The sequence below is a fragment of the Phaseolus vulgaris genome, chromosome 10 (assembly GCF_000499845.2).
Source record: "Phaseolus vulgaris cultivar G19833 chromosome 10, P. vulgaris v2.0, whole genome shotgun sequence".
Lineage (NCBI taxonomy): Eukaryota > Viridiplantae > Streptophyta > Magnoliopsida > Fabales > Fabaceae > Phaseolus > Phaseolus vulgaris.
The window spans coordinates 43,383,616-43,407,272 of record NC_023750.2 but is presented as its reverse complement, the minus strand read 5'-3'; the positions used below and the strand labels follow the sequence as shown (position 1 = coordinate 43,407,272).

General features: G+C 29.8%; 3 protein-coding genes across 7 annotated transcripts; 1 reads left to right on the top strand and 2 right to left on the bottom strand.

Annotated features, from left to right (window-relative positions):
- The first annotated feature begins 4,881 nt into the window (after positions 1 to 4,881).
- On the top strand, positions 4,882 to 9,589 carry LOC137818211 (DEAD-box ATP-dependent RNA helicase 15). 4 transcript variants are annotated; one of them, XM_068621498.1, is made up of 12 exons: positions 4,882 to 5,097; positions 5,208 to 5,315; positions 5,844 to 5,944; positions 6,616 to 6,788; positions 6,945 to 7,176; positions 7,276 to 7,394; positions 7,686 to 7,742; positions 7,844 to 8,028; positions 8,277 to 8,421; positions 8,722 to 8,805; positions 8,936 to 8,999; positions 9,179 to 9,589. In XM_068621498.1, exons 2-12 carry the CDS (start codon positions 5,209 to 5,211, stop codon positions 9,187 to 9,189), a joined length of 1,278 nt encoding a protein of 425 aa, XP_068477599.1. In that variant the 5' UTR covers positions 4,882 to 5,097; position 5,208; the 3' UTR covers positions 9,190 to 9,589. The 4 variants fall into 4 exon arrangements, with proteins under 4 accessions (XP_068477599.1, XP_068477601.1, XP_068477600.1 ...); XM_068621500.1 differs by having other exon boundaries at positions 4,932 to 5,097; positions 6,489 to 6,788; XM_068621499.1 differs by having other exon boundaries at positions 4,999 to 5,097; positions 5,185 to 5,315.
- Positions 9,590 to 9,943: 354 nt separating this feature from the next.
- On the bottom strand, positions 9,944 to 13,312 carry LOC137818210 (O-fucosyltransferase 13). Of its 2 annotated transcripts, XM_068621496.1 has the most exons (6): positions 13,089 to 13,312; positions 12,848 to 12,930; positions 12,005 to 12,075; positions 11,806 to 11,894; positions 11,467 to 11,688; positions 9,944 to 10,798 (listed from the first exon to the last, which is right to left on the bottom strand). In XM_068621496.1, the coding sequence occupies exons 1-6, from the start codon at positions 13,202 to 13,204 to the stop codon at positions 10,066 to 10,068; spliced, it is 1,314 nt and encodes a 437-aa protein (XP_068477597.1). In that variant the 5' UTR covers positions 13,205 to 13,312; the 3' UTR covers positions 9,944 to 10,065. The 2 variants fall into 2 exon arrangements, with proteins under 2 accessions (XP_068477597.1, XP_068477598.1); XM_068621497.1 differs by lacking the exon at positions 13,089 to 13,312 and having other exon boundaries at positions 12,005 to 12,116.
- A 1,185-nt stretch (positions 13,313 to 14,497) lies between these two features.
- On the bottom strand, positions 14,498 to 16,818 carry LOC137818120 (uncharacterized protein At2g34160-like). Its single transcript, XM_068621353.1, has 5 exons — positions 16,538 to 16,818; positions 16,374 to 16,422; positions 15,115 to 15,177; positions 14,950 to 15,014; positions 14,498 to 14,859 (listed from the first exon to the last, which is right to left on the bottom strand). The coding sequence occupies exons 1-5, from the start codon at positions 16,652 to 16,654 to the stop codon at positions 14,758 to 14,760; spliced, it is 396 nt and encodes a 131-aa protein (XP_068477454.1). The 5' UTR covers positions 16,655 to 16,818; the 3' UTR covers positions 14,498 to 14,757.
- Between the last annotated feature and the right edge of the window lie 6,839 nt (positions 16,819 to 23,657).

Here is a 23,657-nt window from a genome sequence, read left to right as displayed (position 1 = left end):
AATAAGTTTTATCAATTATAATTATAGGGACATATAATGATTATTTATATATCTTAAAACACAAATAATCAATATTAAGAGATGAAAAATTTGGTTTAGGGAAAAAATATTAATTAGTATTCAATTTTTAAATTCATAAATTAATGCAAAAAGAAAGATTGATAAAAAATATTTAGTTGATTTTCTCGTTGTTCTCCATTTAGACATCCCATGCACACATTGATGGAGAAAGAACAAAGGTTACCTTTTCTGTTTGTTCTGGTCTTTCTTGAAAAATAACTAAAAAAATCTTATTTTTAAAAAAAATGATTCAGGTATTTTTTAAAAGAAAAAAAAACAATTACTGTATACCATTTTTGTTATTTAAAAAAATGATTTCTTAAATAACCAATAAAAGGAATGTGTAACTTTTAGTTTCTGCGCAATGAAATAATCACAATATATATAATAATTAAAGATAATTTGTTTAAACAAAATCCAAAATGTTAGTACTAAAAATAAAGTAACCAAAATAATATCAATATGTCAAAAGAAAAAGGAAAAAGTTAACCAAAATAAAGGAAGAACTACTAAAAGGTGGATTAAACCAACTAAAGACGAGTTTCAAAACAATAATAGCAAATCAACAATTATATTTATTAAAAAGTAAGATTACTTTAGTAAAATTACTTCAAAAATAATATATATTTATTATTTTTGAATACATGTAACAAAACTTTTGACTATATTTTTTTTAAAATGGAAAAACTAGTGGCACGAGACTAAGATAATTAGTAATAAAATTGATTATAAGAAAATGATAAAAATTGGTAAGAAGAGATATTTCTTATGTGTATGATTACATCACTTCATGTATAGGAAATATATAGGGAGTTTCTGTCGTAGCGTCAAAAACCGTTCCTTGTCCCGTGTCTTCCTAAAATTATCTGCGAGCTGATACTGTGTCGGTACATATGAAGGACGGATTATCCCAGCTTGTAATTTTTCTAGTGACAATCTATCTCAATGTGTTTTGTTTTGTGCGTTCATGAAATACTGAGTTTGCTGCTATATGTAATGTCGATTGATTGCCACAGAAAGTTGAGCTGACAAGTTACATGACACATTTAAATCCTACAACACATATCGCAACTCTCCAAACAAGTATTGGTCATCGCGCGGTATTCTGCTTCCGCTGACGATCATGAGATAATAGAAGAACCAAGAAAAATGCAATACCTAGATACTGATCTCCGGTTTGACAACCTCCCCTGCATGAGTCGCAAGAAGCTGTCAATGTCAGATTGTTTTCAGATGGCAATAACAATCTTTGTCCTGGTGATCATGTACATTAGAACTTGAATTGCGGCATCCCAATGAGGTTTCCGTGAATCTGTATGTATTGACTTAGGATCCGAACCGAAAATGTTATGTCAAGCCGAGTAACCTGAGGTATATCGATCGTCCCACGAGTCGCCTGTATTTGACTGGATCCTTTAATAACTCTTTATGTGTGAGAGTTTTAGGTATTGTTCCATTAAAAATTTGTCCGGACAAGCACCTATGAGTTTCCTATCCTGCAAATATCAACATATTTTCTTTGGGAGATGTAAATACCAGCTTTGGAACGGAAAAATTCAATCCCTAGAAAATATTTTAGGTATCTAAGATCTTTAATACGAAATTGTTGTAATAGACAATCTTTAACACGTTGAATTTCTGTCAAATCATTTCCTGTGAAAAGAATATCATCCACATCAATCAAAAGGGTAGTAAATGATGAGTTATTTTGTCTTGTGAGATTTGAGCCCCGGATTCGTCCCACAGGATTGGCAATAAATTTTTTATTCATCACTGCCAGGGGCTGAAAGGAAGGTTCGTTTGTGTGCGAAACTGTTTGATTTTTTTCGTGGGTGAATACTCATCCGTTTGACCTGAAATTTGTCGCGTTTTGTCCCAAATTTAGTGGAGATTCTTAGGTGGATTTTCAGGAAAAAACTATTTTGGGAGAATTTTTAAGAATTTTTGTGCTAACCAAGGCCCTAAACCCTAAACCCTAAACCCTAAACCCTAAATTCTACCAAAACTTATGAAATTTCGCCCTACTTCCTGCAATTTTATTCTGGGTTCGTATTGCGCTGAAAAAATTCACACAAGTACTTCCATATGTTGTTTGCACCCAGGTAAGGAGTCACGTCCACAAACAAATAACAAAAAGAAGATACGGGGAAGGAAAGCCAGGATGTTTTGTTTTCGGAAAACCAGTTTTCTTCACTTCCGGTCTGGGACTTACCACACCTTACTCCTTGGGTATTTTGGTCTGAAAATTTTACCAGACGTTTGTCACTGTGTCTGTTGAGTTTTGGCTGAGATTTGAGCCCCGAATTCGTCCCACAGGATTGGCAATAAATTTTTTATTCATCACTGCCAGGCTGAAAGAAAGGTTTGTTTGTGTGGGAAACTGTTTGATTTTTTCGTGGGTGAACACTCATCCGTTTGACCTGAAATTTGTCGCGTTTTGTCCCAAATTCAGTGGAGATTCTTAGGTGGATTTTCAGGAAAAAACTATTTCGGGAGAATTTTTAAGAATTTTTGTGCTAACCAAGACTATCCTTTACCAAAACTTGTGAAATTTTGCCCTACTTCCTGCAATTTTATTTTGGGTTCGTATTGCGCTAAAAAATTCACACAAGTACTTTCATATGTTGTTTGCATCCAGGTAAGAAGTCACGTCCACAAACAAATCACAAAAAGAAGATACGGGAAGGAAAGCCAGGACGTTTTGTTTTCGGAAAACCAGTTTTCTTCACTCCCGGTCTGGGACTTACCACGCCTTACTCCTTAAGTATTTTGGTCTGAAATTTTTACGAGACGTTTGTTGAGTTTTGGCTGAGATTTGAGCCCGGATTCTATCATTAAATATGATACTTCTATCATTATTAAATTAAAATTAATTGCATATAATTGGGTACAATATCGTACAATATTGCATACAATAATTACATATAATTTGATAATTATTATTTCTTTAATATTGTTAAATATGTTTTTTTATATACTTTCATTTAAAATTGATTTTCGTATATAGTTCATACTTTAGATCTCATAAATACTTTTATAAAAAAAAACTAATGAAATTTATAATATTTGATGTCGAATTATTACTATTGCGTTACTGTTTTATCTATAAAATTTAAAGTTTGAATTAAAAATAAAAACCAATTTTATATTATAATAATACATGTATAGAAATTATATTTAATCCTAAAAAGAGAAGATAATATTAACTTCTTTATAATCATTCTAAATTACACACCACACTTCTAATTTTTAAATAAACTTTCATTTTTTTTATGTTGTTAATAAGATGTCAGTTATCCATTTTTTACGTCTCAATCTCTCGAACTGAATATGAAAAGCTAACCCTAACGACGGAATAAGATGGACACCGAGAGCTCCTCGATTACGAAGAATAAGATGTGAAAGCTTCCGATTCTGCCAAACCTATTGAATTTGGCAAGAAGTTAGTCTCTCTCCTCTTTCTCTTATCCACTTGTTTTATTATGAAATTGAAAATATATCTCGATATTTGAGATGTTTGGGCTTAGTTTGGAAGAGGGACATGTAGTATAAACCTGCGTGTTCTTTACCCGAGCCAATCATCCTCCCTGTAGCCAAATCCTGCAAAACACAACTATGTGGAGTAAAAAGACACAAGAATTTAGTTAACTAGGTATCTTACTAACAGACATGAAATTTAAATTAAGAGAAAGGACATCTTTAAGAGTGGTTTTGTCATTGAATTTAATTGTGTCCCGTAGATAAGATGGACGCAGTTAAATCGGTGGGTATATTAACATTTAGAATAAATGATGAAAAATTGTGAATCAGATGCAATGTAATCGGTTGCTCCAGTATCCAAAATCCCTTGTTTCGTAAAAGTAGAATTAGAATAGGAGTTATGGGCAAGCAGACTGCAAAGCTAACAAATGTGTCACTTTTACCGTTATTGTTGAGTGAGTAAATAGACTTTGTCAATTGCTGAATTTGATCAGCACTAAAGTCTTGTACGAGAGGAATAAATGTTTTTATCTCCAAATTACAATCTAATTAGATAGATATATTAATAATGAGATTCTATCATTATTAAATTAATTGCATATAATTGGGTACAATATCGTACAATATTGTATACAATAATTATATATAATTTGATAATTATTATTTCTTTAATATTGTTAAATATATATTTTTTTTATACTTTCATTCAAAATTGATTTTTATATATTGTTCAAACTTTAGATCTAATAAATACTTTTATAAAAAGAAACTATTGAAATTTATAATATTTGATGTCAAATCATTGCTAATGTGTTACTATTTACATCTAAAATTTGTTTATTATGTAAAAAAACTTCAATTAAGAACATATTTTAATAATTTCATTATAGAAATATCTATAAAATTTAAAAGTTTAGATTAAAAATAAAAACCAATTTTATATTATAATAATACATGTATAAAAAAATATTTATTTAATCCATCAGTTTATAATCATCCTAAATGACACACCACTCTTCTAATTTTTAAATAAATTTACATTATTTTAATGTTTTTAATAAGATGTCAAGTATCCATTTTTTAATATACATTTACTTCTATGTGTGTTTTTAACAAGATTACATTTATTTCCCCTATTTTATCTATAAACAAATATTTTATAAAACTAAAATAAAAAAATTATGAAAATTTAAAAAGAGAAAGTTTTAAAGTATAAATTAAAGAGTTTTTTTTTTTAAAATTTTGAATATAATTGGTTCATAAATAATATTTATTAAATTCTTTGTACGACTGTTTTACTATAAAATTAATATTTATGTGAAAAAAAATGGTTTTTGTGTTGCACAGTTAATCTTTCTTTCCATTAGTGGTATTGTCAAGGACAGTTGAAAGGGAAGGGAAAGGGCTTTTCGGACTATTCTACAGTAGCACACGCTATATCTTCTCGTTCCTGCTCCACTCGCTGTTACTCTCTCTCCTAAAACCCAGAACCAGAGCCAGATCTAGAGTTTATTTTTAATCTCATTCTCAACAACTCTTTCCGTTGCGTCTTCAAAGGTCAGCTTCTATCAACTCTCTCTTTCTCTCTGCGACAAATTGAATTCGATTTTCTCCGTCTCAATCTCTCAAACTGAATCTGAAAAGCTAATCCTAACCGACGGAATCAGGATGGGAGAATTGAAGGACACCGAGACTTACGAGGAAGAGCTCCTCGATTACGAAGAAGAAGACGAGAAAGCTCCCGATTCTGCCAAGCCTGCCGAATCTGGCAAGAAGTTAGTCTCTCCTCTTTCTCTTATCCACTTGTTTTATTATGAAACTGAAAACATGTCATTTTCTCTGATTTTTGTTTTGATTCTTGTTTTGTTTTGTTTTGCTGTTCCACGATTGAAAGTGATGGAAGTAGCTGTGTTTTTTATTTGCTTCTGCTAGTATCGATTCATACTACCTGATGCAGCGTGAATGTGGATTTAATTATTTCTTTATTTTATTTTTAAAATGATTTATTTGCCTGGTGTTGGCTAGCGAGCAAGTTATTGTATGTACATGTGTATGTTGTAAGGAATAGTCACAGTTGTCAAATTATGTTTTGTGGAGTAGAGTTCATAGATATTGAAAATGTAAATTCAGGATAGATAATAAGCTGCAATTTACACACGCGATCCTATATTGAAGCTATGTTAGGGTTTTTGTGACATATTGGTGCATTGTTTCATTTGTATAAAAATTATTGCTTAGGTTTTGAAGCCAAACTTTAATGTTACACCTCCTGATTTTGTGTATATATTGCTTTTGTGATGCAGGGGTTATGTTGGCATCCATAGTTCGGGTTTTAGAGACTTCCTGTTGAAGCCAGAGCTTCTGCGAGCCATTGTAGATTCAGGATTTGAGCATCCTTCAGAAGGCAAGATTTAGCATAAACTTTATTTGTTTGAGTTTAATATAGGAGGATAATCACACAATTTCTACAAAATTTTCATGATGGCTTGGATTTTGTAATGTTCTTTCTAGTAATGCTGTATGACCTGCTTTTCTGTGCTCTTAAGTGATTTCATTGCCATTTGCCAATGCTAATGATCTTGATGTTTTGTATTTTCTGTTGCTTTTATCAGTAAAATTTACATTATGTTGAATTCCGGTGGCTAAGATTTAAATAGTTTCTTTAAGATATACTTTTTATTAAGAGGGGATCTATTGATCACTGTGTGTTTGAGAGAGAATGCTTGTGAATATAGATATTTTTCCCTTTCAAAACCTTTTATTATACAGGAATTTACCAAAAAAGCTTTGTTGGGCTTAAAATAAGATAATCTGGACACATTATTTATTATTTTATATTTCCTCTCTTGAAATATTTCTTGCTGGATTGTCTCTTACTTTTTTGGTTTTCTTACATTATTAGAATTTTCTTATTTTATTCTCTAATCTATTTTCTTTTCATGTACCAGGTAATCACTACTAGCATATTATTCGTCACGAAAATTGGTTGGTAAACCTTTACATTAAAAGGATCTGGCAGATCATATATACTTACTGAGGATTCGTCCACTACAATTTTGTTTGCTTCTTCATTAGTGCAACATGAATGCATCCCTCAAGCAATCTTAGGAATGGATGTCATTTGTCAAGCAAAATCTGGGATGGGAAAGACTGCTGTTTTTGTTCTTTCTACACTTCAGCAAGTTGATCCTGTTCCTGGTCAAGTTGCAGCTCTTGTTCTTTGCCACACAAGAGAACTAGCTTATCAGGTATGTCTGCATTCATGTGGATTAATGTATCTTGGCTACTAGAGCAATTTGTTTCCTAATCTTTCGTCTGTATATGCATAAAGGTGTCTCTTGTATTTCCGAAAATTGATTAACACATGCATGTGTATATAATTAACAAAGCTTTTATCTGTCCAGATTTGCCATGAATTTGAGAGATTCAGCACATATCTTTCTGATATAAAGGCTGCTGTTTTCTATGGTGGCGTCAATATCAAGGTTCACAAAGAATTGCTCAAGAATGAATGTCCTCATATTGTTGTTGGAACTCCTGGGAGGATTCTTGCTCTGGCTAGAGATAAGGACCTTGGTTTAAAGAACGTGAGGCATTTTATACTTGATGAGTGCGACAAGATGCTTGAATCACTTGGTCTCTTTCTCCCTCTGTAAATTTGTGTTTCTGGCTATGCATTTGCAATCTGCGATATCTTGTTATGCTTTTCTTATTTCTTCTGTAATACTTTCACAGATATGAGAAGAGATGTCCAAGAGATTTTCAAATTGACCCCTCATGATAAACAAGTGATGATGTTTTCAGCTACACTTAGTAAAGAGATTCGACCCGTTTGCAAGAAATTTATGCAAGATGTAATGTTCTTTTTATTTGGGGATTTATTTTACCTTATATGGTAGGATGGTTTAATAGTTCCTTGTATCATTTACTTTGGTGTAGCACCGGTGCTCTTTTCTTAGAAATTTCATGAAGATTATTATATTATGAAGCATTTTTGTTAGTTTATGTTGTTTTATTTTTTATTTTGAAAGCTTATTCTTGTTTAAATGTAATTGCATTTGTTCTGTTTTATAAATAAATGAAAATAACTTACATCCATATATTTGTTTTCAATGATGATTAATATCAACATATTTTCTTTTCAGCCTATGGAAATCTATGTGGATGATGAGGCCAAGTTGACGCTTCATGGTCTTGTCCAGGTATGTTTTGTTAACATTTTTCACTCCCCTCGTTGATAATTGAGTTTTTATTGAAATTCTGTTTTCTAGCTTTATTCTACTCAATTTGTCACCTTTTTCAGCACTACATCAAATTGCAAGAGACGGAGAAGAACCGGAAGTTAAATGATCTTCTTGATGCTCTGGACTTCAACCAAGTAGTTATTTTTGTCAAGAGTGTTAGCAGAGCTGCAGAGTTGAACAAATTGCTCGTGGAATGTAACTTCCCATCCATCTGCATACATTCTGGGATGTCACAGGAAGAGAGGTATATACAATTTCTTTTGAAATTGATGGCATGTGCAGTCTTAATGTATTTTTAATGCTCTAAGCTGATTTTTCATATGCTTAGACTTTTGGGCTTTTAGATTCTCAAGGTCTGTGTCTCTGAAGCTTCTATTCAAAGTAGGGTAGACTGATTGATTAAGCATTTCAACTCCATTCATTTGCACAGATGTGAACTCTTATCTATAATTGCAGTCTCCCTTTTCGTTTTAACACATTTACCTATTTCAGATTGAAACGATACAAAGGCTTCAAGGAAGGGAAGCAAAGGATTCTCGTGGCAACTGACTTAGTAGGGAGGGGGATTGACATAGAACGCGTTAATATAGTTATTAATTATGACATGCCTGATTCTGCTGATACTTACTTGCACAGGGTAAATGCTGGATCCATTAGATTTATTTCTTTTGTGTTCATTTAGTAGAGAGGAAAGAAATAGAGAGAATAAAAATGAAGTTTGTTTGGTTGAAGAGGAATGGATATAAATTATAAATTATTATTATAATCTTATTTTATTATATATTGTATATAGAAAGATTTGAAAAAAAATAGACCCCATAATTGTTAAAACACCTGAAAGACACAATATAATGTTGCTTCTTGTATTACTATTTTGCACTCTTCTTTTCCTCTCTTTCACCTCTTTACCTCCATCACTAAAGCCATGAATTTATAGGTGGGAAGAGCTGGTAGATTTGGCACGAAGGGGCTTGCAATTACTTTTGTCTCCTCCACTGCCGACTCTGAAGTTCTTAATCAGGTCAAGGCCCCATTTCATTGAGATGCAGTAGTGTATATTTTGTTACAGACATTAAGAAATTGTAGGAGCCAAGGCGTCTTTTCTGCATAAAGGTGCTTTCTATTAACAAAATTATGAATGCTGATTTCAGGTGCAATCTAGGTTTGAAGTTGATATTAAGGAGCTTCCTGAACAAATTGACACTTCGACATATAGTAAGATTGTTTTCCTATTGCTCTAGTAGTTAGTGTCTTCAATCAAATTTGAGTAGCTGCAAAAGGTTCATCAGAACTAGGATGTATGATGATTGCATATACATAGTAAATACACTATTTGACACTTGAAACTGAGAACAGGTTGAGTTGAATAATTAACTTCTTTTTGTTTTCTGCAGTGCCCAACTGATGACGTTTTGGAGAATTAGGTGGTGAAATTGGAAAGATCTATTGCCCACATTGAGGGTTGGATTAGGTGGCATCTCATAAATTTGAGTGCTTTGACACAGTATTTAACGAAAAATGTTACTGTTTTAAATTGGAAGATTCGTCATTTTATGACTCCCATTGAAACCCAGCATTTGTATTTGTAGAAATTCATGGCAGTCATTGTAGCCTATAAATGTGTTGTTAATCATCGATTTGTTGAAACATCTGCTGCCGTAACATTAAATCATCGATTAGTTTAATGTTTTCTGTAGAAGTACATGTATCAATGCGTCGCATAACGTGATAGTTCACTATTCTGATGGTGTTCATATCTGGATACAAGATTTTGGAGCAAGGATAAATTATTTTAATGTGCTTTACATGAATTGCTTAATCTCATATATGAGTATTTTGTCATCATAAATTGTTTAAAATGAAATAGTTAATTTTGTTTCTTTACTTTGTGATTGAAAATGTTAGTGAAGTTTTAGTTCGATTTTCGATATTATTTTCAATTATCAACGGAAACATCATTGATATTTCTAATTGTGTCATTCGTGACAATGTATGATAAAGTCAGATACAATTACCGATCAGTTTAAAAAGCATGTCAATGGCTATTATATCTGTTTCATGTTTTTCACAGAAGAATCACAGTCAATTTGACTCAACTCAGCTATATTTCATTGCATCAACTAACAAAGTAAAAAATTATATAAAAATAAAAATCATAATAAAATTGAGAAAGCAAATTATACTCTCAAGTCATAATAATAAAGTTACAACAAAAATGAAATTTCTAAAATAATATAAATTTAGAAATCAAATTTAATAATGCCAAAACAGAGATCCAAAATCACAACTTGAATTCGCAAAAGCACTCGGGCAGAGCAGAGCCTCTTCCCATGGCAAAATCATCTCTGTGAACCTTCCACAGTGCTGTCATCAACTCCTTTCCCCTAAGACCCTTTGAGGTTAATTCTGCAAAGCCTCTTCTGCTCAAAAATAAAGTCTTGTACAAACCTTTGAAAGCTCTCATTGCTGCAACCATCTTATCCATGTTCCCAAAATATGTAGCTACATAAGAATCACTGTTGATAGACACATAATAATCCAGAGCAGCTTTTGTATTGCCATGCATGTTTGTGAAGTCTTCCCTACTAAGAAGACTTGACTTAGTAAATATGTTGCCATAGGTTTCTGTCAATCCTTCAATTTCCATCAAACCATCTCCAGCTGCAAGGTATATATTTGTAGTTGGTGGGATGGAAAGGGATTGAAGTACCAAAGCTGTCTCGTTAGGTGTAAGAGGACATTTTCCACGTAGTCTCCAAACGCGGGCTAAGTCTCCAGTCCATGGTTTTCTCTCCATTTGTGCTGCCTCTATGGCTTTCATGGAAGCAGGAGAAATACCAGTGTACTCGCACTGGCTGTATGCAACCATGTCAGGCTCAAAACGAAGATGAAGAGACAAAAAGGGTTTTGGTATTGCATCTAGAAGCTCAGAGGCTTTCATTTCCAAGGTTCTGGAAAGACGCAATGCTTTGAAACAGGCTTGACAGAGAGCAGCTTTTGCATACAAAGGGTATCTGCAAGGTAGAAGAAACACAAAGAACAATCAAACTTGGTTACAATACTACTATGAAAGAAAAGGGAGGAGGGACACATAATCTTAATTATTGATAGTCTATATTATAAAGTGGACTTTAAGCCTAACTCAACCTCATAAAACTGACTTACAAGATAAGGTTTACATTCACTTATATACTATGAAATGTCCTAATCTCTAGTCAATGTAAGATCTCCAACAATCCATTTTATACCAAATTTAAACCATAATGGATGTTGAATAAAATACTTTACATTTTTCAGTGAAGTTGCTAGCATAATCATTGGTAACATGAGACAAATATTACAACTCAACTGAAATATTCACAAATATTAAGCAGACCAACCTTTTTGACAATCTCTTAGCAACTGTAGATACTACATGTCATCGTTGAAAATCAATGGATGAAGAGATAGCTTAGGAATAAATTCACTTATAAAGTAGTGCTAAAATGCCAAGAATTTACCAACTGTAACCCTTTCATAATAAAGTGAAATCCCCCTTACAGCAAATGGAAACAAATGAAGAAGAATATTTGGAAGAAAAATCTCATTCATCATGAAATTATCTGGATCAACGATATCCAAGGTTCTTATATTCTATTTTCAATCAATTTCTGGTTTATAGAAGTGAGGCACATGATCATACCTGTCCCTTCTTTGGGACATTGCTGGTGTGATTGAAATGTACTTGTGTTCTAACAAAGACGGAAGAACACTTTCAACGTAATCAAATTGCCCTTTCCGTTTGCTACAGTCCACTCGGACAGGTTCTTTAGATGCAACCTCTGGTGGTAACTCTTTCACAACTTTGACAAACCCATTCATATGCTCTATGAAGTAGTCTACATCATATACATCAGCAAAACCGCTGCAATGGAACCAAGTATTCAGCATAGAATAATATAGAACAAGAGATAAGATCACAAAAGAATACAATTCAGTAAAAATTTGCAAGGTGTTCCAGAGAAATGGAAAGGTAAATTACCTTGTTTCATTCCAATATGACGCCACTTCAAACTTTGGCAAGACCAGGGTTGCATTTAACAAACGAGCAATGCCCACACCGTCACAGAACTGCAACCCATGTAGATTTCATCTCAGTTAAAGAAAGAAGCAAAAGGGTATTGAAGATATTCTAAGGATCTGGAGTAGAAATTCAAGAGTTTTCTTCAAGTACTACTCACATCTCTTCGCATCTGATTGAGGCCCCCATAGCAATCCACTCTGATATATCCATTGGTTTCTAGTGGTAGAGCTGCACCATTTCAAGAATAAACAAAAAAGGAAAGCAATTGTCTGCAATGAAAGCCAATTAAGGTTGATTCAGAAAATAAAAAGCCAACCTGCAACCCTCACCCACCTCAACAATTAACCCTATCCCTTGCAAATCCAAGTCCAAATAACATTGAAAAACCAATCCTATCCTAACATCCAATTAATAAACACACAATAGGCTCAGACACGCCTCTTAAATGATGTCGGTCACACGTATCGGACACGACACTCGTAAGACACGTTCCGGTAGGAGTATCCAATTCAAAAAATATTTGTTAGATTTTTTACAATTATATCACGATTGTAACACAATAATAAAAACAAAAACGATAAATACATTAATTTTTTAAACTTCAAATTTATTGTATAAATTTTTTTATGATTAAAAAATAAGTAACAAATCCTTTTAAACTACCTTGAACTAGCTATGAGAAACATCTTTTTGCTAAAAACAATTAAAATATACTTGTGCACATAAATCTTTCTTGTCAACTTATATAATTCATAGTTATATAACATATAGATCCATGTTCATGTTACCGTTTCCTACTTTTAGAGATTATTTGTATTTCCGTGTCTTTAGTACATAGAGATCTACTCACTGCAATTTTTATTGACATTTCTAGCTATCCCTATACTGAATGCAAAATGAATCCAGCAGTCACAAAAGTTCATTCAATATAACAAAATTTCAACCTTCCAAAGCTGAAATGTAGTAAAAACAAACACCAATTGATTTAAGTAAAAAGTACCTGTTTGGTGGCCTTGTAGCCACCAATTGCAAGGTCTCCATTCCACGAGTCTCCGAACACTCCATATATCCACCACCTCCCCACTGCCCAACACCAATTCACGGATCAGCAACAGAAAGCAAAAATGTCACTACCCAAGATACCAAGTCCACAATTGAAGGTGCCCAGTTGCCAATTTCAAAGCTTTATATCCGATTCAAGGCATAAAAAAAGATGAGTGTTGAAATTAGGAACAACATACCTAGAAATGAGATTTTGGGAGAGAAGGGAAGGAGGCGATAGTAGTACGAGAAGGAAGAACAGTGAGAGCGTGACGAGGAGGAGAATGAAGAAGGGTTTTACAGAGAAAACGAACATTTGATTTCACAGAAGTGCTGATAACAATGTATAGATCGCTGCAATTGCACCACAATGGAGAAATCGCTTTGCTCTATGCATCATACACTTTCTTTCGTTTGGGTTTTCTGCTACTTATTTTACATTTTATATAAGAAAATAGTAAAAAAGTTAATCATTTTTTAATCACACTCAGTAATAGTTATATAATATTTATCAGTAAAAATTATAATGAGTTTGATTTTTATGCTTGTTAATATAGATTTTTTTTATCAAATAAAAAACATATTTTAATATAATTACCATAACATTAACAAATTTATTTATATGATAATTTGTAATACAAAAGTGTTAACCTCGGTGTGTAAGAAAACACGTGTTACAATAAAAATACTTTTATCACTAGTGTGATTTAAATAATCAAAATAACTTCAAAAACTAATTAATAATGTAAATATAATATAAATTTAATACGTCTACGTATTAAGTTACGAAATTGTAGATTAAAATGTATCGTAGATACTGCGAACTATCGGAAAATTTGTGAAAATGTTTTATTTTTTACAATCTATCAAAATAGATAAAAAAATTTAAAAAAATAATTGAGTAATTCGTGATGCTTCCTGGTACAACTTCTATTTCTCTTACAGTTAAAAATAAAATAGTCTTACAAATACAATTAAAAAAAATAAAATTGTACTTAGAAACATTAATTCAATAAAAAAAATAGGAAATCATATTTATATGAACAAATTTAACTTAATTGAAAAAAACCTCAAATTTTGTTTAAAATACTACTTTTTCATTGTAAAAAAAATTGTGTTTCTAGGATGAGTTCACTTTTGTATATTTCCCTGAAATCAGTATAAAACAATTTATAGTGAATTTTAGTTTTAATACGGCTATATATATAATTATACAAGTTTTAAGACTTGATTAAAACAATTTATATAAATAAATGTTAAATAATTATTTATGAAACAGATATATTGTTTACCTTATTTATTATTTTTTGTTCAATTACAATGAAAGAATATTTATACTCCTTGCTAATTATGACGTATACTACAGAAAGTAAACCAAAACTTGTTTTGAAAAACATCAATATCAGTCCCATAATGAAATGTTATTCCCAGAAGTGGTATTAAGAAATGGAGAGTCCCAACTAAAAAACCCAAAACAGGGATTTTTTTGGCACATCAAATCAAGTTAGTGAGGCGAAAATGTTTCTAAATTAGGCAGCCATAGTTGTAATTCATCACAGTAATGTTACTTCACAAAGTTAAGAGTGTATATTAAGAAGATTTGGAACTATTAGTAATGAACAAGGATCAAAACTCTTGATTATGTAAGTTATTGTTCAAACTGAACTAGCTAAATGTGCCAAACTAAAGCAACAGCAAAAAGACAAAATAACTCTATTTATAGGGAAAAGAAATGAAGGAATAGCATAGTTCAACATTGCAGTTCAGTCTATACAATGAATTCTATGCTTGCCCGCTACCTACAAACCACACCATGGCAGTTCATTAAGGAGTACATATCTTCGTCACTCCAGACAGGTACAACTTCCTTTAAGCAGTGTGCTCTTCAGCTTCTCCATTTTCACCATCTTCAGCAGCCGCAGCAGCCATCAACTCATCAAAATTTGCAGTCTTCCCCAGTAATATTTCAATCTAAGACATGATTTATCACCATAAGTATTTTACAAGGATTCATAGAACACATCCTAATGTAGGAAAAAATAAAGTGGTTTTTATCCTTACCTTGGCCTTCTGGACGGGTCTTCCTCTAGAATCATCTTTAATGTCAACTGTTGATGTCATGATTTCTGCGAAAAGATTCCATCAGAATGAAGTTTGATTTTTCAATAATTAGAGAAGATGGGGAGAAGGGAGACATTTCCAAAAAGAGAGAATATAATATCTCACTCTTTTCAACAGCAAGCCCATTGTTTTTCAAGATTTCAGCAACAGTAACCACTGTAGCAATAGCTGGACAAAAAAGCAAATAAAAAAAAAGGATATCAGAAATAGGTTCAAAAGAATGGCTATACATAAACCACGTAGTAGACCCAGTCTCCTTCCTCATTTTAATTGTGGATATCACTCTACAATCCCATAGAATAAATGTATTATACTTCAATCCAAAATTAAAACTATAAGGTGGAGTTCAAATTAGAATGGCCGTTAGAGTAGAACTTCAGTGTAGTCAGGAGCTATACAGCTTGGTTAAACAAAGAGCAACACAGTTCATCATAACTCCAATATTTGTTTATGCTTACATCAGCAAAATCAAGAGCATAAATCTGCGTCCAGCATTACAAGTAAATTTTGAAACAGATGTCAACATAGGCCACAATATAGTTCAATGTAACCCTTCTTCAATCAGAAACTTGGTTTGAGGGTTGTCTTGTGTTAATTAACTAAAAGCAGCAGACAATGTAGCAAACAAATCAACAATGTCAAAATTCAGACTTATATTCTATTCATTCCACTTCATCCATAATATATGTTCCCACTTTCCACACAAATAGAAGAGACATAGAGTTACTTAAAGTCTCTCTCTCATGTCTGTCCTACTCAATTTTATAGAATTGTATATCTAAATTTGACAGTGATGGGGGATAAGAAATGCAGCAGAGAGCAATGGTAAAGGGGGAAGGAATGGTACAACAAGTACCAGTACAAGAATGCATGGCTGCTCTTCTGAAAGGTGAGTTCGTTAAGAAGAGCAGGTGAAAAGCAGACGATCACGGGTAAGATTTTCAGAGAAAATGGATATTTTTCTAATTTTATAAAATCATTTCACAGTGTAAGGATCGGTCAAATATTACCTGGATGCATTAAGAAAACTTCAATAAATTTTATTTGAGGGAGTACATTCGGTTCAATTCCACAAAATGACTTCTCCAATGAATATATATTATTTCTCTCCACAAATACCCAAATCTCAGGAGATTCAAATTTTTTCTTTCTCTCTGAGAAAGATGCTACATACTAATGGGATGAGGAAAATCAAATAGCAGAAGAAAAGTAAATAACACATCAACCACCTATTCAACCAGCCATAGCCTTGAATCATTTGTGAATCTGCCTAAAACAAATTCCTAATTAGCTAAAAATGCTTACGGAATGCAAAATCCACATGATAAAATATGCAAAAAGAAAAAAAGTTGAAGACATTATACCCATTCCCAGTGCTGAGAGCTCGACCTCATTATGCTGTTGCATGTACCTCTGCAAAAAATATTAAACAAAATCAAATAAAATCCAAATCCAACATGAACACAAAAATTAAACAAAATCCATAACTGAAAAAAAAAATGAGGAATATCGAAAGGAAGATTAGTACCTTGGCAAGATTAACGTAAAAGAAGAGGGGCTTTTTGGTATTGGAGACCTGAATGCGATTCTTCTTGTAGGCTTCAGTGATGTTGATGTTGTTCACTCCCTCCGTGATTGCTTCCATTGTTTGCTGTTACTGTGAGGCAACTGCTACACAAAACAAAAGTATGAACACCAACAAACCCTAATCAACCAAATGTTCCCCAAATCCAAATCTATTGCCTTCTTCTGATTCTCATCTGTTGCAGGGAAAGGCCTTACAGATAGATAATGTGGCCCATCACTATTACTGGGCCTTCTTCTTGTTAGTTTGTTAGTTTTGTCAATAAAATCATTTTTTTTATAAAAGTTTTCACCTTTAGTAATTATCACGAGACGACATCGGTTACACTCACACTAACAACAATCATCTGTCATCATATGAAAAAAAAAAATTAAAATTTAGATTTTGTTCATATAAAGTATTTTTATTAATATTATAAACTTCATCTAGTATTTTATTAAAAAAATTTATTAATAATATAGATTATCGTTTTTATTAATATATAAGTTTTGATTTATTAATATATAAATTTTGGTTTAGTTTTTTTCTCAATAAAATCTAATACCTTCAATTGGAAATTTCAAATATTAAAATGGTTAAAAATGATATTTTAGAGAGAAAAATACATGTGTACGTTTCAAAATTATAAATAATTTATAATATTTTAAATAAAAATTACAATATATAATCAAAATAACCCCACATAACCAATATTGATTTGCCTGAAATAATAACAACTTGTGTCTTTTGAAAAAAAAATTATCTAAATTAAATTCTAGATCATAAATAAATTAGAGCATACTATTTATATTGTATCTTGTAAGATGAAATTTTTGTTTTAATGATATCGTGGTTACAAAAGATATAATTTTAGACATATGTCTTTTCTTAGATTATATTTTCTTTAATTTTGTTAATTTTTTAAAAGCAATTGATCTTAATTTTTAATGAACTAATAAAATTACATTATTTTTATGAAATGTGAGAATTTAGAACGAATAAAGACTAATATTTTATTTCATCCATGGTACACGATGGATGTTTTACTTTATATAATTAAAATCTGTAATAAATAAATATTGATGTAGTTAACTGTGTTGTGAGTTATAATGAAATGTATGTTTTAAATCTAAATTGCATTTTAGGTTCAGAATGAGTAATTTAAACCGTGACTAATGTTATTTATAGTTATGGATATTAAACAAATTAAAATTTAATTTACATATAGAAATAAAATAAGTTAAGTTAAAAGGTATAGACAAATTAAAAAATATCAAATAAGTTAAGTTAATTGTATTTTGTGTATGAGAGAATGAGATTTTTTTTTTCAAATTAATTTTTTTTTTAAATGGGCATGGAACAAAAAGTTCCCCATCATCATATATATTTAGTGTTATAGACATGTGACTTTTTTATCCTTAAAAGATATTTTTTCAAGCCATAAAATAAGAGTCAAAGATTTTTTTTATTCTATGATGCATGAATTTGTATTTCACTTTATTGTTGTTACTACATTCCAAGAACAGAATATCTTCACAAAATCGAAATGTGACATGAAAAGAACAATAATATTAGTCTGAAACCATTATGGGCTCAGGGTGGGCCCACGCGCAGGAATCTGGGTGCAGAACGGGTCCAAACGGTTCACGACAAGGCCCAGACAATTCTTCCAACACTAACAGTGTAAAGTTTTAAAAAATAAGTTATTTTTTTGTATTATAGATCAATTTTGTGAGTAGATATACAGTCATTCCACGTAGAAAGTTAGTATTAGTTGTAGATAAATATTGAGTATAATTAAGTATTAATCAAACATACAAAACTTAAATTTATATTTATTAGTGGTAAGTGCAACTGTCACAAATAAATTCTTCAAGTTCAAACCTCTCGAGTCTGGGAGCAAGTGTATCGATAGCTATAAGACGATAGATGGAGGTCTCAACGTGTCGATCGATGATATGACCAGATTTCGTTAAACTTAATAAAAGATTAACTGCACCAAACAGTAATTAAGCATCAGATACTATGCTCTGATCCAAAATTATAATCCGGCCCAATAGCAAATTGCTCATAATAATCATATAAATAAGGTACGTCATCATCCCACATTAATTGCATTCAACACCGAATACCGAAATCTTACTTTAATGCCTTTTGCAGATACTATTCGAACTAGGAATTTACAAAAGGACGACCAAAAAAGAAGATAATAATTCTCTCAATCCTAATATGAGAAGAATAAATATTGATTATAATTAAGTATTAATCAAACATGTAAAACCTAGATTTATACTTAATAAAAAGTTGTTTTTCTCTTTGGTTATAATTTGGTGCACAGTTCTCAAAATATATGAATTTTTATTTATATTTATTTATATGTAATGGGGGTTTAGAATAACCTAATTTGTGAGCGTTGATGGTGACACAAGTAGGAAATGTATTATGCAGATAAGACGTTTGATGAAATGCTTACCATTTAGGACGAAACGAAGGGTGGAGGAAATATGGAAAAAGTGGACGAACCAACATTTGGTACTTGATAAGGAATGTTGTAAACGAAGATGCAGAGTTGTTTTGGAGTGAATAAAAAGGAAAAAGCAGTGTGAGATAGGTTGGTATCCTCTAAAAAGATGATGAGAGAATGCATGGACCACTCCATATTTGTGGTCCCAATTCATTCAGTTCGGTTCTTCAGATGAACTAGGATTCATGATGTGATTGATTCTCTTAAGTAATATAATAAACACCAAACTCCACTATGCATAATAATAAATTGTAATTCTTTAATTTGTATTTGTAATTTGGTTTGTGGAAGGATATAATGAAATACTATAATATCTAGTTGATGTAGGATTTTTAAGATATACTTGAAATGGCTTTGATACCATATTAAGAAGTAAACTTTAAGTATAACTCAACTCCATAAAATTGGTTCATGAAGTTGAGGTTTGCACCCACTTATATACAATAAAATAAAAGAGTCTAATCTCTCTCTAATAATTTAAGAGAAAATTGTAAAAAAATAAAAAGTGTGTTTGAACTTTTTTTCCTTCGTATTTCTTGACGCAAATCAGGATATCTCCTAAGATTGTTATCTATATTCTCTAGTAATAAAGTTATTGAAGCAACACTAATCTTTAAATTTTAGTTTTATATTTAAAAATATATTTTTTCTTTTTTCTTATTTTGTATGTATTCCATCATTCACATTTAATCCTAAACCCATTAATTTAAAGCATCCTAGAATAATTGAATTAAGTATGAACATATAATATACAAAATTGAAGGTTGAACTAAAAAATATATATTTTTTAAGCATATATATAAAAGCCTTAAGATAGATCTATGTAAATATATTGTTGTGATATTGATTTAATTTGAAATTATAAACAATAAAATAATTTTTTTTATACATAATACCTGTTACCTGCTATTTCTTGTTTCCATTTCAATTATTCCTCCTCTTTATATGTAATTAAATTATCCACAGCCGTACCTTATAGAGACTAGTTGTGCAATTTTTAAATCAAATAATTACTTTTGTTTTTTTAAAAATGGCTTCTCATGTGTTTGTTATTATTTGTTTCCAAAACAATTAAAAAATATCCGTAAAAAAGTTATAAACTATTTAAACCATTTTTTTATAGAACATGAATTTACTTTTACAAATAATCACTAAATTGTTTTTTTTTTCCTTTAAAAGGAACCGATCCATAATTAACACTCTAGTGTCTTGTTTGGATACCTTTTAGATTTAACAATTCTGTCATACAGTTAGATGCCTAAATTAAACACTTGTATTTTTTTCACTATTTTTCATTTACTTTTTTTGCTGTCCCGAACACGCCCTTAATGGTTAAATTTTCATCGAAAACAAAAGACATGGATCTACCATTAGGAGAAAAAAAGGTGAAAAAAACATAAACATGCTTCTCTCCTTGTACAATTATTTATGGTGCACCAAAAAAAAGACAAAGATTTTCTCTTCAGGAAAAAAAAAATATGAACAGGTTGTGTTGTTTCTCATGGAACCAACTTTTGCCAACCAAACTCCCCTTTCTCAAGAGATAACACTTTTCAAATTTAGTAATAATATACAAGAAATGAACTTAGGTTGTAATATATTATTTTAAGTCTATTAGGTATAATTTTAAATTATATAAATACTATATTGATCCGTCATAATAAGATAGTTGGAAACCTCAAAATGTATGATTAAGGCTGACTCACACAACTAAATTCATATGACTCACACGACTAAATTCATAATATCTAAATAAAATACTAACAAGATTAATCAGTGGTCAAACATCAGGTAATACACTCTTAATCATTATCCAAAAATTATAATCTGAACCAATAACAAATAGTTCATCATAATCATATAGGTAGACACCGATTTTAAGAATAAGGTACATCATTATTTTGTATTAATAATACCAAACATCGAATACCAAGTTCTCACTTGAGTATGAGAATGTCTTTTACAAATACCATTTGAAATTGGAGTGTATAAAGTGAAGGAGGAAAAATACAAAGGAAGAGTGGTGAAAACTTTGTTCAAAAACAAGTACCAAATTTTTAAAAAAAAATATATATAAACAGGTATAATATTTCTTATAAAATAATAAAAAAATAACATAATAAATAAATAAATGAACCCTAAAACTTCTTCATTTAAAAAATACGCATTTAGATTGATAATACAAAGAAAAGTTAAATCAATTTTCGCTGTACCGTATGTGGCTGGATGATGTAATTAATTTTTTAATTTATAAGAATTAAATATATATTAAACAAATTACAATAACTTATCCATCGTGTTTAATTAACTAAGATAAAATCTTATCATTTTTATGTAATTTTATTTTAATGAAATTCACTTGAATGATTGACAACTTGAAATGGACATTTTTTCATACATATATAATATTTTAAATAAAGTAAATTACGATAAAAATATGTCTCAATTAAGATTAGGGAACTTAAAAAATAATTAATTGATCTTATTTTCATTCTTAAGAATGAATGATATAAAGGTAGAAATGAGAAGAAAATTTAAATGAGCTAAACAACTACATCAACCTCTAATGATAGTTACTTGATTGTTCAAGAGTTAGTAATTATTCTATTAATATATCTATCTACTTTTACTATTGTATGAATGTTCTTTTTAATAAAATAAGTACTTAATAATTTAGTCTCAAAGTAACATGCATGATATATAATTATGAGTTATTTTAAAATCACCAACTCTCGCACAAGTGATTATAATACTCACTTAAGAAGAATTCTTCCTAAAACTTGTTTATTAAAATAAAACTAAAAAGGTAAAATATCATTCTTCTAAAAATAAATAAAATATTAATAAAAGATGATCCAACAAGAGAAGTATCTAAATAAATGTATATTATTAAACCAATAAAACAGTTAAAACCAATGGTAATATAATTTTTTTTATAAATTTTCATTGAATAATCCATTAAACTTTTTTTAAAATTATAGCATTGTTCTTTTATATTTTCACAGAATCCAATAGAACTTTTTCACAGAATAAAAAAGATATTTAGTAAATTATGAGCATAACCTTTTGGCCTGGCATCAACTATATTAATGTGTTGATGACATGACACCACCGTCAACACATTTTAAAATCTAATTAATATAAAAAAAATTAACTTTTATGTCAATTCAAAATGATGCCAAATTATTTTGTTGGTACTTTATCACGTGAAGGCTATAATTTTTTTTAATTAAATAATTTTTAACTTATATTTAATTAGTTATCAATTTATAACTATTAATTATTTAAATTTTAAAATTAATAATTAATAAATTTAATAATTAATTAAATATTAATTTAATTTTTTTTTATAAATTCTATTAATAATAAAAATTATTTTAAAAAATAATATTTTTTACTCTATAAATAATATATAATTTAATTAATAATTAATTATTTTTAATTTTTAAAATTAATTTGTATTTATAATATAATATAGAGATTCATCATTTGATTAGAAGAGTTTCACTTTTATTTTCAAATTAAGTGCATTAAATTCAGTGGTGTATTTAACAAATTTAGTTCAATAATTTAAAAATAAGGTGAGTTATTCATGAGAAGATTCTGATTCTGTCAAAGTATGAATAGTATGCGATACATGGAGACACTATAACTTACATACTCATAAATAAAAAAATTACCATCTCAATCGATCAAAGTTAATATTAATATAAATTTAAAAAAAGATTGCATAAAATTTAATAAATATAATTGAATAATTTAATAGTTATTTACACTATAGTGCATACATCTTTTCTCATTTTAAAACATTTTTGAAAATGTGTTCAAATCGTGCGAGAAGAAAAAAATTATATGTTGTAACCATTGAATTTATAATTAGATTGACATTTTTCAATTAAATTAAAGTACTAAACAAACTAGAAAAAATATTATTTTTTAAATAATGTGAAATGCATAAAAAGTAAACGAGAGGAGTTAACAAATTATTTCTTAAAACTTTAAGGCAATAAACTTTATTATGAATTATAATATAAATTATTAAATATTTTAAATATAAAAATGTATGACAGATATTATTTACTTTACTAATTTCACACGTAACTATAAACAAAAATATTTCTATACTTTTAGTTGATATTTCAATCCAAATTCCGTGTCCAATACATTTTGATTCTTATATAAGTTACCGTGTTAGAAACGGATTTAGAGAAGGAGTTATTTTGTTTCTGTTCATTCTTTTAGCAGTTTGGTTCTTTTTTTTTAAATTGTTTAAATAAAATTTGAATAATTTTTAGAAAAGTTATTAATTATTAAAATTTAATTATGTTTCAATTTAAATTATTAAATATAAATATAAAATTTAATTTTAATTCAATTTAAATTATTAAATATAAATATAAAATTTAATTTCAAACAATCAATACTATTTTTTATTTTCATTACTAATGTCATGTATTAGTTATAATATAATTCAGACTTTTTTTTATCAAGATAATAGATCTTTGCATTTTTAATCATTTAGATATCATCATTAATTTTGTTTTATATAAATATAAATAA

Coding starts and splice junctions, on each gene's coding strand:
- LOC137818211 (XM_068621498.1), top strand. CDS start 5,209: ATGGGAGAATTGAAGGACACCGAGACTTACGAGGAAGAGCTCCTCGAT. Junction 6,789..6,944: donor CAAGAGAACTAGCTTATCAG/GTATGTCTGCAT, acceptor TTATCTGTCCAG/ATTTGCCATGAATTTGAGAG. Junction 8,806..8,935: donor ACTCTGAAGTTCTTAATCAG/GTCAAGGCCCCA, acceptor TGCTGATTTCAG/GTGCAATCTAGGTTTGAAGT.
- LOC137818210 (XM_068621496.1), bottom strand. CDS start 13,204: ATGTTCGTTTTCTCTGTAAAACCCTTCTTCATTCTCCTCCTCGTCACG. Junction 12,931..13,088: donor TCCCAAAATCTCATTTCTAG/GTATGTTGTTCC, acceptor GGTGTTGGGCAG/TGGGGAGGTGGTGGATATAT. Junction 12,076..12,847: donor GCTACAAGGCCACCAAACAG/GTACTTTTTACT, acceptor GAAATGGTGCAG/CTCTACCACTAGAAACCAAT.
- LOC137818120 (XM_068621353.1), bottom strand. CDS start 16,654: ATGGAAGCAATCACGGAGGGAGTGAACAACATCAACATCACTGAAGCC. Junction 16,423..16,537: donor TTTACGTTAATCTTGCCAAG/GTACTAATCTTC, acceptor TATTTTTTGCAG/AGGTACATGCAACAGCATAA. Junction 15,015..15,114: donor TGGGCTTGCTGTTGAAAAGA/GTGAGATATTAT, acceptor ATCTTTTCGCAG/AAATCATGACATCAACAGTT.